This window comes from Sphaeramia orbicularis, chromosome 7 (genome assembly GCF_902148855.1).
Source record: "Sphaeramia orbicularis chromosome 7, fSphaOr1.1, whole genome shotgun sequence".
Classification (NCBI taxonomy): Eukaryota; Metazoa; Chordata; class Actinopteri; order Kurtiformes; family Apogonidae; genus Sphaeramia; species Sphaeramia orbicularis.
In genome coordinates this window covers 2,705,384-2,720,601 of record NC_043963.1, presented here as the reverse complement: position 1 = coordinate 2,720,601, position 15,218 = coordinate 2,705,384, and the positions used below count along the sequence as shown (strand labels likewise).

The 15,218-nt window shown below is 39.1% G+C and overlaps 1 protein-coding gene across 2 annotated transcripts in view; it reads right to left on the bottom strand.

Annotated features, from left to right (window-relative positions):
- Positions 1 to 3,375: 3,375 nt before the first annotated feature.
- The window catches only part of prkar2aa (protein kinase, cAMP-dependent, regulatory, type II, alpha A), a 124,865-nt gene continuing 113,022 nt past the window's right edge, over positions 3,376 to 15,218 (bottom strand). For both annotated transcript variants that reach the window (XM_030138535.1, XM_030138536.1), the window contains exons 6-11: positions 13,706 to 13,847; positions 8,326 to 8,427; positions 7,083 to 7,157; positions 6,012 to 6,077; positions 4,364 to 4,502; positions 3,376 to 3,952 (exon numbers count right to left, since the gene is read on the bottom strand). In XM_030138535.1, the coding sequence (XP_029994395.1) occupies positions 3,828 to 3,952; positions 4,364 to 4,502; positions 6,012 to 6,077; positions 7,083 to 7,157; positions 8,326 to 8,427; positions 13,706 to 13,847 (649 nt within the window). In that variant the 3' untranslated portion in view covers positions 3,376 to 3,827. The remainder of the gene's footprint in view (positions 3,953 to 4,363; positions 4,503 to 6,011; positions 6,078 to 7,082; positions 7,158 to 8,325; positions 8,428 to 13,705; positions 13,848 to 15,218) is intronic.

The following is a 15,218-nucleotide window of genomic DNA, read 5'->3' as shown; positions in this document are numbered from 1 at the left end:
TAAAAAAAAAAAACAAAACAAAACAAAAAACTATACAATTGGAAACATTACCCCCAGTTACAAATGTGATAAGTTTTGGAATTTTCTTTTGTGGATGTCAGTAGGTCGGGGGTTGGTGGATATTTGTCTAAATTTACAGATGCAGGTTTTCATGCATGAGTGAGCGGGGGTAAATTGCACAATCCAAGTTAAAACTGGTTTGTATGAAGTAACGGTGGGATTTGAATCCAATCAAAGGCTATGGGAGGGGCCAATGGGCGTCCATCTGGTTTTCCACCAAATTGCCAGGTTACAGCATTATTTTTCAGGGATTCGTGATGGGATTTAGAGTTCTGGTTTGGGATTTCTGAAGAACATTGGCAGGATGTAGTTCAGCATCTGTCCACCAGGGGGAAACATTTTATCACGTTCATCTTTAAGCCTCAAAATGAAGAAAACACAAACTAATTAAAGTGCAACAGGTCCGTTTTCTAGTTTTTAACCATTTCATTTGATCATATTCATAAAGTTATGCCCACATTTTTAGTTTCCTGTCTAAACTAAACTATATTTCTTAAAAAAAAAAAAAAAAAAAAAAACTACCACTGTTTTTTTTCCCCTTGTGAACAGTTTGGAAGTCAATTATTTTGGCCATTTAACCAGTTTAATTCACACGTTACTAAACCTGTATTGTATGAAATCAGAATCTGATTTTCTTGCCCCCCCCCGTCATCACCCGTTTGGGACGACACAGAACACATCAGTACAAACTGAACACAGACCAGACTTTTACCAAAATGTTTGCTTTATTTTTTCATTTTTTTTTTATCCAGGACAACTCATTCAAGGATAATCAAGGAGAAATAAGCACTAATGTTTCATTAGATTTTTTTTATTTTTTACATTTTGTCAGAGATGGATGGTGAATTTTTATCAGAATTGGTCAAAGTAAAACAAAAAAATAATAATAATAATAAATGAATATATAATAACAATACATTAATAATTAATTCAATACAATGAAGTGTGGCGTCGATGACAGAATAACAATGGCCCGGAAACGGAGGGTTGTTATCGTTTTCACGCTTCTGCAATAATCACCAGCACTAACTCAACTCAACTCAATCAACAACAGCAGAGGAAGAAATGGAGCGCGCTCACAACGGTCCGACCCCGCCTCCCCAACAGGAAACACTTTTTTTTATTTAAATAATATTTTATCAAAGCTTCGTTTTTTTTTTTAATCTTCATAAAATGTTTCTAAAACTTATCTCTTCTTTAAACTTTTCTCTTTTTTTTTTGCATTTTTGATTCTTTTTCCTTTTCAGAGATTTTTAGTTTGTCGTCTCCACTTTACCACAATGTGTCCGTTTTTGCAAGTGTGTGTGTGTGTGTGTGTGTCAGTGTGTGTGTCCTTGGCTGAAGCTTGTGTGGGTTGTGTAAGTGCTCATGTTGATGCAAAGCGTGACGGTGGCGATGCTTGTGTTTTTATGGAGTGTTTGTGTGTTTTATGTTCTTTCACTGCTTTAAATGTCAAACACTCAAACTAAAAGGTCTGTTTGTGTATTTTATTTGCACATAAATGTTCGTCTGTCTGGATTTTACTGCTTTCACCAAAGGGAGAGAGGACTTCGGCTGCAAAAATAAAAAATATAAAGGTTGTAATACCACTGACAGCCACTAGAGGTGCTCTAAAAAAAAAAACAACTTCCATCAACTTCTCTGTGAAAAGTCACTTTTTTTTTCCAGGACTCATTTGAACCTTCTTGCATTTTATTTCTCGAGCATCTGTTTATTTAATCAAACTCATTAGTTCCACACAGCTCCACTGTTGTCATAGTTACCGATGTTTACTATTTTATCTAGTCAGTCACATTAGTTCAACTGTGATCTCTGGCCCCGCCCCTTTCTTCCAAATATGGTCACTTCCAGCACCAAAGTACAGCTCTGCAGCTTTAACGTTAACTAATAAAGTTTAAGAGAAGCTCGTTTATCAGTCAAACATGGACGACATAAGTCTGGTCTTTTATTTATTATAATTTATTATTTCAGATGGAGACTATCATAGAAATTCTTCAGAACGGACTCATGGTTTAAACAGAAGCTGGTTCGTTCCATCCATTTGAACTTCAGTATTTTACTGTACAGAACTTTATTGTGAAGTTCATTTGTCGAATGTAAATGAGGTTGAAATAAATTGAACTAAACTGGATTTTAAAAAAAATAATAAATCCATAAAAATAGTGGGTTTTAACTATTACATCATCCTACATTAATCATTCTTTATAATTAATTATTTTCATTAATAAACTGTTTTAGTTTATAGTTTTTTTTCTTCCTCTGTGTACTTTTATATAATTCACCTGTTCATTCTGCATGATTCAGGGGGCGTGGCTGCTATGATTGACATCTACATCAGTGGATGTGGGCGGGGTTTTCAGTGGGTTGTGGTGTGACTCCTCCCTCTTGTTCCCATTAAACTGGGGGGGTCAAACATGCCCGTGGACCAAAACTGGTATGGAATGAATTTTAGTTCCAAACTCTGAAATGTGGATTATTTTATGGCTGTTATTACATGTTTGGTGCCTGTGTACGTCCGATCTGTAACACACATACGTATACATGAGAAGCTGAGGCGTAATATTGTTAAAATTGCACTTATTTTTCTTGAGAAATTTCAGGTTTTTAAGGTTATTCATACTTTTTTGGTGGAAGGGTAGTTTGTAAATGTATATATTTACTTCTTCTTTAATTTTACTTTTTGTACTAAAACAATGAGAACATCTGGAGTTGTTATTTCTATGCTGTTATGCACATGTTTATGCACATGTTTATGCATATGTTTATGCATATGTTTATGCACATGTTTATGCACATGTTTATGCACATGTTTATGCGCATGTTTATGCACATGTTTATGCACATGTTTATGCACATGTTTATGCACATGTTTATGCACATGTTTATGCACATGTTTATGCACATGTTTATGCACATGTTTATGCACATGTTTATGCACATGTTTATGCACATGTTTATGCACATGTTTATGCACATGTTTATGCATATGTTTATGCACATGTTTATGCACATGTTTATGCACATGTTTATGCATGTATGTTACCTCTGTGCTGCTCTGATCCATTTGAACTAAACTGGGCTGAATGTGGAACCGCACCTAAACTGAATTTGACGCCCCTGCATTAATCCTCCGGGTCAGTTTGAACAGGTGACGTCATCTGAGTCTGTCCACGAGTTTCAGGTTTATGACGTTATTACCTCCACCAAGGAGGTTCTGTTTTCCCCGGCGTTGGTCGGTCTGTCTGTCTGTCTGTGTGCAAGATAACGCAAAAAGTTATGGACGGATTTGGATGAAAATTTCAGGAAATGTTGATACTGGTACAAGGAACAAATGATTAAATTTTGGTGGTGATCTGGGGGGGGGGGGGGGGGACTGATCTGCCTTGGCGGAGGTCTGCGCTCTCCGAGTGCTTTTCTAGTTATAGATGAAACAGTAAAATCCACCTTTATGTGCAGTTTAAATACACCCTCAGGTGCGTCTCCTACAGCGACAGAAGTAAAGACATTCATACTGACAGGTTCAACGCTGGCTCAAGCAACAAGGTGTGTGTGTGTGTGTGTGTGTGTGTGTGTGGTGCTGGTATATGCAGTGTCTACATATGTGTCAGAGTGTGTGTTCATGTATGTGAATGTGAGCTCTGTGTGTAAAGCTTATTATGTGTGTGAAACCACTGCATGATGGGAGACAGGATGTGTGTGTGTGTGTGTGTGTGTGTGTGTGTGTGTGTGTGTGTGTAGTAGAAGGCACAGAGGGTGGTGTGGGAGGCTCAGTCTCTCAGGTCCATACTGGAGCCGAACAGGGCCACCAGCTGCTCCTCATAGTGGGCGATGTTCCTCTTCATGATCTCCTTACAGGAGCCCAGGAGGCGCTCGAACGCCTGCACGTCTATTACTGAGGAGAGAAGAGGAGGAGGAGAGAGGAGGAGGAGGAGGAGGAGAGAAGAGGAGGAGGAGAGAGGAGGAGGAGGAGGAGGAGAGAAGAGGAGGACAGAGAGGAGAGAGAAGAGGAGAGAAGAGAAGAGAGGAGAGAGAAGAGGAGAGAGGAGAGAGAGAGAGAGGAGGAGAAAAAAAAAGGAGGAGAGGAGGAGGTGATGACTCTGACAGTGGTGTTTCAGTTGTACTGTTTCTTTGATCAGATTTTATATTTATATAAGTTTAATGAAACATGATAAACTGTTCTTTTAAAGATGTCACAGATAATTAATGAGTCACAGAGACACAGAAAACTGTGTGTGTGTTCCTGGTGTGTGTATGTGTGTGTATGTGTGTGTGTGTGTGTGTGTGTGTGTTGTTGTTGTCGTACCCAAACACTTGACGTCTCCCACTGCGTAGGCTGAGGCTGCTCTGGGTTTGTTGGTGACCAGAGCCAGTTCTCCAAAGTACTGACCTCTGCTACAGCGCGTTAGCTCCACCTCTGCATTATCTGCATGGTCCGCCTTCGTCTGAGGAGGAGAGAGGAGGAGGAGGAGGAGGAGGAGGAGGAAGAGGAGGAGGAGGAGAGAGGAAGAGGAGGAGAGAGGAGGAGGAAGAGGAGGAGGAGAGAGGAGGAGGAAGAGGAGGAGGAGAGAGGAAGAGGAGGAGAGAGGAGGAGGAAGAGGAGGAGAGAGGAGGAGGAGGAGGAGGAGGAGAGAGGAGGAGGAGAGAGGAAGAGGAGAGAGGAAGAGGAGGAGGAGGAGGAGGAGAGAGGAAGAGGAGGAGAGAGGAGGAGGAAGAGGAGGAGAGAGGAGGAGGAGGAGGAGGAGGAGAGAGGAGGAGGAGGAGAGGAAGAGGAGGAAGAGAGGAGGAGGAAGAGGAGGAGAGAGGAGGAAGAGGAGGAGGAGGAGAGAGGAGGAGGAGAGAGGAAGAGGAGAGAGGAGGAGGAGGAGGAGGAGGAAGAGGAGGAGGAGAGAGGAAGAGGAGGAGAGAGGAGGAGGAAGAGGAGGAGAGAGGAGGAGGAGGAGGAGGAGGAGGAGGAGGAGGAGAGAGGAAGAGGAGAGAGGAAGAGGAGGAGGAGGAGGAGGAGGAAGAGGAGGAGGAGAGAGGAAGAGGAGGAGAGAGGAGGAGGAAGAGGAGGAGGAGGAGGAGAGAGGAGGAGGAAGAGGAGGAGGAGAGAGGAAGAGGAGGAGAGAGGAGGAGGAAGAGGAGGAGGAGAGAGGAGGAGGAAGAGGAGGAGGAGAGAGGAGGAGGAAGAGGAGGAGGAAGAGGAGGAGGAGAGAGGAAGAGGAAGAGGAGGAGGAAGTGTCATTTGTAGTTCTTCCAGTTCTTTGACCCTTCTGTTCAGTTCATCAGTTTCCTTCGTCTGTACTGAAGTCTCTTCAGTTTTCGGACTGATGATCCTTCTGATCCATTCAACCCTTCAGGTTTTTCCTGTTGTTCTAAACCTACTGATCTGAAGGATTCAGGTCTGAGTCGGATCAGTGTCTTGGAATAAAGACCAGACTTCTAGGACATAAACTCAGAGCGTTGAGAATAAAACCATAATATTATGAGATTAAAGTCGTAGTTTTTTAAAAAAAGTCATAATTTAACAAAAATAATGTCGGACTTTAATGAGATTAAAGTTGTAATATTTTAAAAATAAATTCGTAGTAGTGCGATAAAAGGTCATAATTTAGAAACTGTAAGCCTTAAATTAGTTCAGTTATTTACTCCAAATCCATTCAGTTCTTATGATGAAACAAACTCAAATGTGTGTGAACTGTTTTCAAAGTCCTTCAACTAAGGCTAATGTGTTGGAGGTGGGCGGGGCTAATAGGCTGAGGATTTGGCCTTGATTTTCTATAAAACAATAACATTTTTAGAAAAATTCCACAAATGTAACACAGTCTGGTTCTGTCCTCCAGTAAAACACTACAGGTGAAATTACAGTTAAAGACGTTCCAGCTCAAACCTGGAGGGAAAACCCTGGACTGATGACAGTCCAACCCTTCCATGAAAAAACTGTCAAACTGAGTTCATGAAACATGTCGTACTTTACTCTTCATCATAATCTTGACTTCTCCAGATTCTACGATGTAGAAGCAGTCGGCCTTGTCTCCCTGCACAGAAGAAAAAAAACAGAAGGGTTACAATAAACAGAAGAACTGCAAACAGAAACAGAAGAACTGAAAACAGAAGAACTGAAAACAGAAACAAAAGAACTGAAAACAAAAGAACTGAAAACAGAAGAACTGAAAACAGAAGAACTGAAAACAGAAACAAAAGAACTGAAAACAAAAGAACTGAAAACAAAAGAACTGAAAACAAAAGAACTGAAAACAGAAACAAAAGAACTGAAAACAAAAGAACTGAAAACAGAAGAACTGAAAACAGAAACAAAAGAACTGAAAACAAAAGAACTGAAAACAGAAGAACTGAAAACAGAAGAACTGAAAACAGAAACAAAAGAACTGAAAACAAAAGAACTGAAAACAGAAGAACTGAAAACAGAAACAAAAGAACTGAAAACAAAAGAACTGAAAACAGAAGAACTGAAAACAGAAGAACTGAAAACAGAAACAAAAGAACTGAAAACAGAAGAACTGAAAACAGAAGAACTGAAAACAGAAACAAAAGAACTGAAAACAAAAGAACTGAAAACAGAAGAACTGAAAACAGAAACAAAAGAACTGAAAACAAAAGAACTGAAAACAGAAGAACTGAAAACAGAAACAAAAGAACTGAAAACAAAAGAACTGAAAACACAGGAAGGGTTGGTACGAATATATTGATTTGGTATTCAGTATTGGATCAATACAGTCCATAAACGAAGGGTTAATATGGGAAAAACTACAAACAACAACATTATTATTATCATTATTATTATGATTAACACTACTACTACTACTACTACTACTACTACTAATAATAATAAATATAATCATAATAATAATAAAAATAATGTTGTGTATTTCTATGTTGAGTCCTTCTATGTAGTGTATTTCTGTTGAGTGGATGATAATTCTTCTATGTTGTCTGTCTATGTTGTGTACTTCTATGTTATTGGTGTGGGTCGTATTTCTATGTTGTGTATTTCTATGTTGTTGTTGCTGTCTGATCCCCACCTGTGTGATGATGCGTTCAGTGTCAGTGAACTGTTTCATTCCTAATACGTCCACGATCTTCATCCTTTCTGTCGCCTGTAAAAACAAACAAACAAACAGGGAAAATCAAACACTGGGTCAAAAGAACAGACGTGTTTCAGTTTTCCTTCTGTTCTCCTTTGTTTTGTTTTGTCTTTTGTGAGATGGAAATGGAGACAGGAAGAGGAAAAACACAAACACACAAACCACACCTCCATGGTGGGCGTTGACCATCAGGCTCCGCCTTCACCTTTAAATATAAATGTGATTAAACTCCTTCATTCATGACTGGACTCAAACCACAGTCACTAAACACCGGCTGTACGTTCTCATCTGTTTTCTCGTCTTTCACTAAACCCATTCATGTCGTATTTGGACGTTAATGGAAACAAAAAACCAACAGACTTTTTTCTGTTGGTAAAAACAGGATTTGTCTTTGAAAACTGTCCACACATGTGGGCACGATGAAGTCTGTGTTTTTGACATTATTAAAACATTGTTATCCTCACATCATAATTACCATATGAAGTCATCCTCTATGTGGACAAAAGTATGTGGACACATTGAATTCAGCTGTTTCTTTTCCAACAGGAGTCTGATACAAAATGATAATAGTCTCTTTTCCATTGAGCCTCAAATTACGTGAATCTAACTTGTGCATAAAAATATGCCTAATAGAAAAATAACTTCACCCAAACTCATTTTTTGATGAAAAGTTTTTGTTCTTGCAAGAGGTGGTTTTTTGGGCATGGTGAAATTGGTATCTGACACAAAACTGTAATGAAAAGACCTTTTAGTCCAACTAGAGGCACATGACCAAAACAAACAGATGTTGATGGATGTTAGAACAAGAGAAGAAGAAGAAGAGTTGAACCCAAATGTGTGTGTGTGTGCGGACACACCAGGAAACCACATCATTTTAGAATTTAGTAGGAGATAGAGGGGGAACAAGCATTCTAGATTCAAAAGAGCACAGATTTATGTTCATGTTTATGGAAGCGCTTCTACTGACATCTGCCAGAAGAAAGAAACTAATCAGCACATTTAGGATTGAATGGAAAAACACACATTACACACTTGTGTTTAGAACACATTTATGTAAATATGGGGACAGTTTAGCTCAGATGGACGATGGAAGACAGACTAATGTCATAATATAAATGTCTATGTTTAAAGCCGAGGCTGTAGGGGGCGGAGTTAGCCGAGGTTCTGATGGACGACTCACCTCCAGTGATTTGAGCAGAGGAACAGACTCGATGAACGTCTCATACATCTTCCTTTTCTTGGCGTTGTTCTTCACAATGAGTCTACGAAAAGTGGCGCGATCCTGCAGAAAACAAACAAACAAACAAACATGAGTAAACAAACAAACACACAGATTGGATTAGATTAGCTAAAACTTTATTGATCCTTCTGGACACTGAGGTTCCAACAAACAACGAAAGAACTGTTTAAGAAAAATTATAAGAAAATAATAATAATAAATCAAACACACTGTCCACTGGATCCTTTAAACTGTATTACACATCTGTCCTTTCCCACTGAACATGGAACATTAAGCTCATGTTGTCTTCCTTTTTTTTTTTTTTTTTCCTGTTGCTGTTTGTTTATTTGTCCATCAGGAGGCGCTGCAGCAGCAAAAACCCTCAGATGGGCTCTGGTCCATTCATAGAGAACAGCCTTTCATTCTTAACATGTCTGAGCCTCTGAAGGCAGGGAATGTGAGAGTGGACCTGACACACACACACACACACACACACACACACACACACACACACACACACACCCACACACACACACACACACACGCACACACACACACACACACACACACACACACACACACACACACACACGATAGAAGGAAAACACACTGTAATCCCAAACAAATAAATACAACTGGTAAAGCCTCTGCACCGGCATCTGCTGCACCGGAAAGGAAAGAAAGAAAGAAAGAAAGAAAGAAAGAAAGAAAGAGGAAAGAAAGACAGAAAGAATGAAGAAAGGAAGGAGGAAAGACCGAAAGAAAGACAGAAAGAGATAGAAAGAAAAAAAGACAGAGAGACAGAGACACACACACACAGACAGACAGTACCCAGCATTACTAATGACAGACACACATACACACACATACACACACACACACATACACACACACACACACAGACACACACACACACACACACACACACACACACACACATACACAAACAGACAGTACCCAGCATTACTAATGACAGACACACATACACACACACACACACACACACACACATACACACACAGACACACACACACAGACACACAGACACACACACACACAGACACACACACACACACATCCATGGAAATGACAGTTACAGTTAATAAAGTAAAAGTAAAGTGTGGACTGTTCCTTCCTGTTCAGAGCTGACAGCAGCTCCATTCAAAGGTCTGTCACAGTGGAAGTCAGACTGAACACAGGCCAACAGTCACACTTCTCCTCAGGGGGTCATTGTTCTGCAGGTTCTAAAAGCTCTGAAACTGCCCAGACTCTAAACAACTAACGACTGAATGACATCATGAATAATAGAAGGTGAGTGGATGAATGTTCTGGAGGCTTTTCCATCTGTGAGTCTGTCTGCTGGGTTCACTTCTGCATTTGACGCTTCAAGAAGGATTTAACTCAACCAATGATGACATATTGGACAATTACATTTAAATCCATACAATTATATTACATTGCATATACAAGTACATGACACTGGTTCTGATGGTCCTTAAATAAGGGAAGTAGTTCAAGATGCATCAAAATCTGGTGATTGGTCAGTTGGTAATTGTTAATTTCTTTCCACAAAACTCACAATAAGTCCCAATTTAAAGCAAGGCTCTCAAACTCATTTTTTTTCAGGTTCCACATTCAGCCTGACTTGATCTCCAGTGGGTCAGACAAAAATAATAAATAAATAAATAAATAAATAAATAAAAAATTATATATATATATATATATATATATATATATATATATATATATATATATGTATATATATATATATATATATATATGTGTGTGTGTGTGTGTCTCTGTTTTAGTGCAAAAAACCCCATTAAATTATGAAAATACTTACTTTTATAAACTATTCAAACAAAAAAGATGTAAATAACCTGAAAAAGCGGAAATTTCTTTAGAAAAGTAAGTGCAAGTTAAACAATATTCTGCCTCAACTTACCATTTCTACATGTGCATTATGGATCAGATCTACAAAGACACTAAAAACTCAGTAACAGGCAGAAAATAGTTCAAACCGTGCTGAATTTTCTTTAGACATTTCAGGTCGTTCATATTTGTTCAGGTTATTCACATTTTATTGTTACAGGATAGTTTGTAAATGTAAATATTTTTATAATTTAATGTTATTTTTTGCACTAAAACAAAAAAAAAATGAAGTTGTCATAATTTACAGGCATAATGTAATATTTTTTTCACATCAAACCAAGAAGAAAATATGGAGTTATTTTTTTTTTGTGGGTTCTTCTGCTGTTATTATTTGACTGTAGATCAGATTGGTCTGGATGTGGAACCTGAACTAAAATGAGTTCCACAGCCCTGACTGTGGAATTTATACACTTTGTAAACTCATCCCTCGGGCTGGACTGGAACCTTTGGCATTTGGCCCCTGGGCCGCATGTTTGAGACCTCTGACTTAAAGGGTTATTTTGCAAAAATTTTCCCCAGCGTTGTTACGTTACCGACACAGCATCACTGTGACAAAAACTTCCAGGGTAAAAAGCAAACTAGTGTCATTTACTGTCACAGTAACTACAGAACCTCTGAACGTCCACATGGGTCATATCTGATGACCATGAACAGATGAAGAACTGTATTTACACCAATTATTTGAAAGGATTAGTGGATCAACAGGAATTAAACAGTTCCATCGGTAGATTTGAGGTTAATATGCGCTTTTCTAATGACTGTCATCTATTATCAGGTTCAAACTTGGCAAAGCACATTAAAAAAACCCACATAATTCATGTACAACTATTTTCAATGAGCAGTAATTGTGAAGTTCTTGGAGTCAAACTGCTGTTCACACCTGATCCCTGTTCAACCTGGCAGAGCTTCAACCACTGAGCAAAGAATGGAGTCAAATTGCAGACATCAGAAGCCTGATTGTGATTGTTGGAAAGGTGCATCTACTAAATATGACCTGCAGGGCTTGAATATTTATGCAATCACTTATTTTACATGACATAGTTTAACCCTATAAGGACTGTCATTATAAACAGGCCCAGATTTATTTATGTTGTTTTTGCAATTAAAGTGTCAGAAAAGGTCTTTTTTGCCAACTCTTTTGTACCTTTTTTCAGGAGGAACTTAACTTTCAATATCTGTGCATTAATTATCATAATTATATCTAATAAATGCTTAAAACAGTGTGTTATAGTAAAAAAAAAAAAATAAAAAAGACTTTTTTAAATCATATTTATTATGAAAAACAAATGTTGATAATGAAACTTTCTGAGATTATAGAAGTAAACGCTCATCTGTTTTCCATGTGTTCAAACATGGTAGTTGTTCTAGATCATTGTGTGTCCATGTTCTTCTTGTTTTTGGTTCTTTGGTGTCATTTGGATCCTGTGATATCGTCCGTATTCACTTTCTGTCTAGTTGTAGACGGAGCCCCTCATTTCAATGACAAAAACATCCATATTCTTGTATTTTACTCTGTTATTTTGGTTTTTATTTATTTTTCTGTACAGCACTTTGGTCCACTGTGGCTGTTTTAAAGTACTTTACAAATAAAGTTGGATTGGATTGGATAGAGATCCATATAGATTCAAATATATACAATATAAATACATTTATATAATATTTACAGCTAAAGTACAACTATCAAGTAACTATAACAATCAGATAAAAACAGTGAAAAAACACTCTGAACCTCAGTGTTCAGATGGCAGTTGAATTTTGTCAACAGCGTAAACGGTTCTGGAGTTACGGTCATTTGAATGACGGTAAATGCAAAATGTGGCGCCAGAGACACAACCATCTTCAAAGGGTTCAGTTACTAATATGACATTGAATAAATGTGTTTTCACTTTGAGTATTTTTGAAAATTCTCATCAAAAAAGCCACGTATATCAACCATGATTCCATTTATAAATGTAATAAATGGAGGAACAGCTGTCCAAGGGGAATAGACCCTTTTTAAAGGACTGTCCACTTCGATGGATACAGATTTGTATCCAGGCCTCTGTCAGGTGGTTAAACCAGAACACAAATGTCCCCGACCCTTTCAGAGCCTCATGTGGTTCTGCAGAGGCGTCTGCTCCTGCTCCTGTCAAACATTCACACCTGGACGTTCAGACCTCCTTCGCAGCCTCTTTCTGACCCCGAGGCCATTTTTAGAATCATGTGGTGGAAGAACGGAACAGGAGGGACATGTTACTTTAAATAAAACAGAAACAGCTCTAGACCCTCCTAGGGTCCTGGAGGGGGCATGGGAGTCTGCCCACCCAGAGAAGGCTGATGCCTGTGTCCCCAGGGGCATTCTGTGGGGGTGCTCCAGGAGTTCAGGGTGGACGGCCCCTAACCCTAACCCTGCTCCTCTGCTGAGGCTGCTGCCCCCGAGACCCAGACCCAGGTAAGAGGTACAGTAAAACAAAAAATGGATGCATCGGAAAGGACACAATGAGACCAACTACAGTAGATAAACACATGGAAAACAGTTGAAAGTTCACTTCTATAATCTCAAAGTTTTATTATGAACATTTACAGTTGTTTTTCATAACAAATATGATAAAGTTTCATGTCTGTTTTTTTAGTTTTTGCTATAACACACTGTTTAAAGCATTTATTAGACATAACTAGTGGCATTGTACCTGAGGTGCCATTGTACGATAGTATGATAAGTAGAACTTGTCTGCCACCACTATCCATTTGTAAACTACCATTTAATCCTGCATTGTGCAGGTAATAATTTGAGCCAACATGTATGTGTTTGTCCTGTCAAGCATGATTAAATTCATCCAGCGGTAGTGAACTGCAGCCTTCACACTGGAGCATCGTCTGCTAACAGTAGAAATGTCATGAACGGCAGCAGAACCACTTCCCAAAATGGAGTATGGCGGCAGGGATGAAGAATTCAAAGTAGAGAGAGGCTAAAATCACCAAGCATACCTCACAACATTTGAATATGAACATTAAATTGTGCCTAGTAGATAGTCGGGTCCTGTTTCTATTCATTTGGTGAGTTTGGCGGTGATCGGGCCTGTGAAGGCTGAGGAAAACCTGTACAAACGCCCTCCTGTGCTGCAACATGGATGGGACACAGAACGTGTATTATATAGTAGGATAATGATAATTAATGGACAGATATTGAAGTTATCTTGAAGATATTCTTGAAAAAAGGTGCAAAAGAATTGGCAAAACAGACATTTTCTGACACTTATTTAAAAAAACCCTATAGAAACTAGGCCTGTTATAATGGGAGTCCTTAAAGGGTTAAATGGGTTCTTCTACTGTACTTTCCCTGTTTTCAGATGTGTTCTATAAATATATTTGATTTAATTTGACCCACATAAACCAGTAAGGATAGTGTTTTGTGTGTGTGTATTCTTACCAGTCCCCATAGCGCCCCCTCCTGGGTGGCGATGATGGTGGCTGCTCGTGGTGTGTTGTACATGAGTGCCAGCTCTCCAAAGCTGCCCTTATTGTTGTACTGACCCACGCATGTTCCTGATACCACGATGTCGTACACACCCCTGGAAGGAGGGAGGACAAAAAGAAAATGTGTTAGAGATGAAAAAGAAGACACACATGATGAAACAACAACAAAAAAAAGCGCTTTATTGTCCATTTCATTCATTTAATGTCTGTATGAGGAGCGTCCAGAGAGAAGGATGTGCAAACCAGAAACAAAGATACAAATGACTGAGGAGGAAACATGTCTGAACCTTCTGGTATCTGGGTGAGCCAGTGTATGAGGCAGAAAAGGAGGAACAGGGTGTATTTAAAAAAAACAAAACAAAAAAAAAAAAAACAGGGTGCGTAATATTCCGGCGGACGTAATAGGTTATTTGTTTATTTTTTAAAATAAACCTTAACTGCTGCATTCTGTGCATTTTGGTTTGTTAAATGTTATATTTTGACATGAAAAATAAGTATGATTCAATATATTTTCTTTTCTGTCATTTTTGCAAATTCATTCTGTCAAGTGAACCTCATTTCTTGCTTGTGGATGCGGTCATATGTTTTCTTTCATGCAGGCACTTCCTGTTTGCAAGAAATTCATTTAGCCTGTTTTTACCGTCTTTAACTGCAATGAACCACACCAAACAGAAGGACACTATCGCTGAAAAACTGTTTTTATTGTTTTCCTCTTAACTTTGGTTTTCCATGTGCTTTAACAGTATTAGTTTGACATCTGCACTTCACACACTAACAAAATGGAGTTTCAGTGAGGCTCCGTCTGCTGCCACAGCATCTGAAATCACACATCATCAGGATGTGCCGACACATTCAGGGACCCTCTAGAGTTAATGGATGATTCGCTTCATTTTTGCCAAAAATAGATGAATTTAGCCAATATTAGGCCGTAACAAGGGAAGAGAACAATATACTGATAATTAGCACGGCTTTGAGCAAGACATGCACCATTTTTTGGCCATGTTTTTCCAAAATTAACCATGCAAATCACAGGTGTACAGCTCGTTGCCTAATACACTGGGGTGAGCATATTATACACACTGTGCACATTGCACTCTTTGGTGGGCCAGTTTTGGTGGGCCACATGTTTGAAACCCCTACTTTAAATGAATCGTCCAATCCTTCATGAACTTCATTCCTCAGACTGTCACAGACACTGATGAAGCCTTTCCAGGTGAATTTTGACCATTAAACCTGAAACACCGGGTCACAAAACCATCACAGACAGTGGAGGAGCAGTCGTCTTCCAAAGGGAATGGGAGAAAATGTGACTTCCAGTGAATGGGAGTCCTTTCAAACAGGACATGTGCAGGTCTGTGCATTCAGACGCTGTGTGACGACCGCTGGGCCCAGAGTTTAGCCTGAGCCGATGAGATAATGAGATATTTGGAGATGCACCACTGAAGGCTGCAGGACCAGTGGATGCT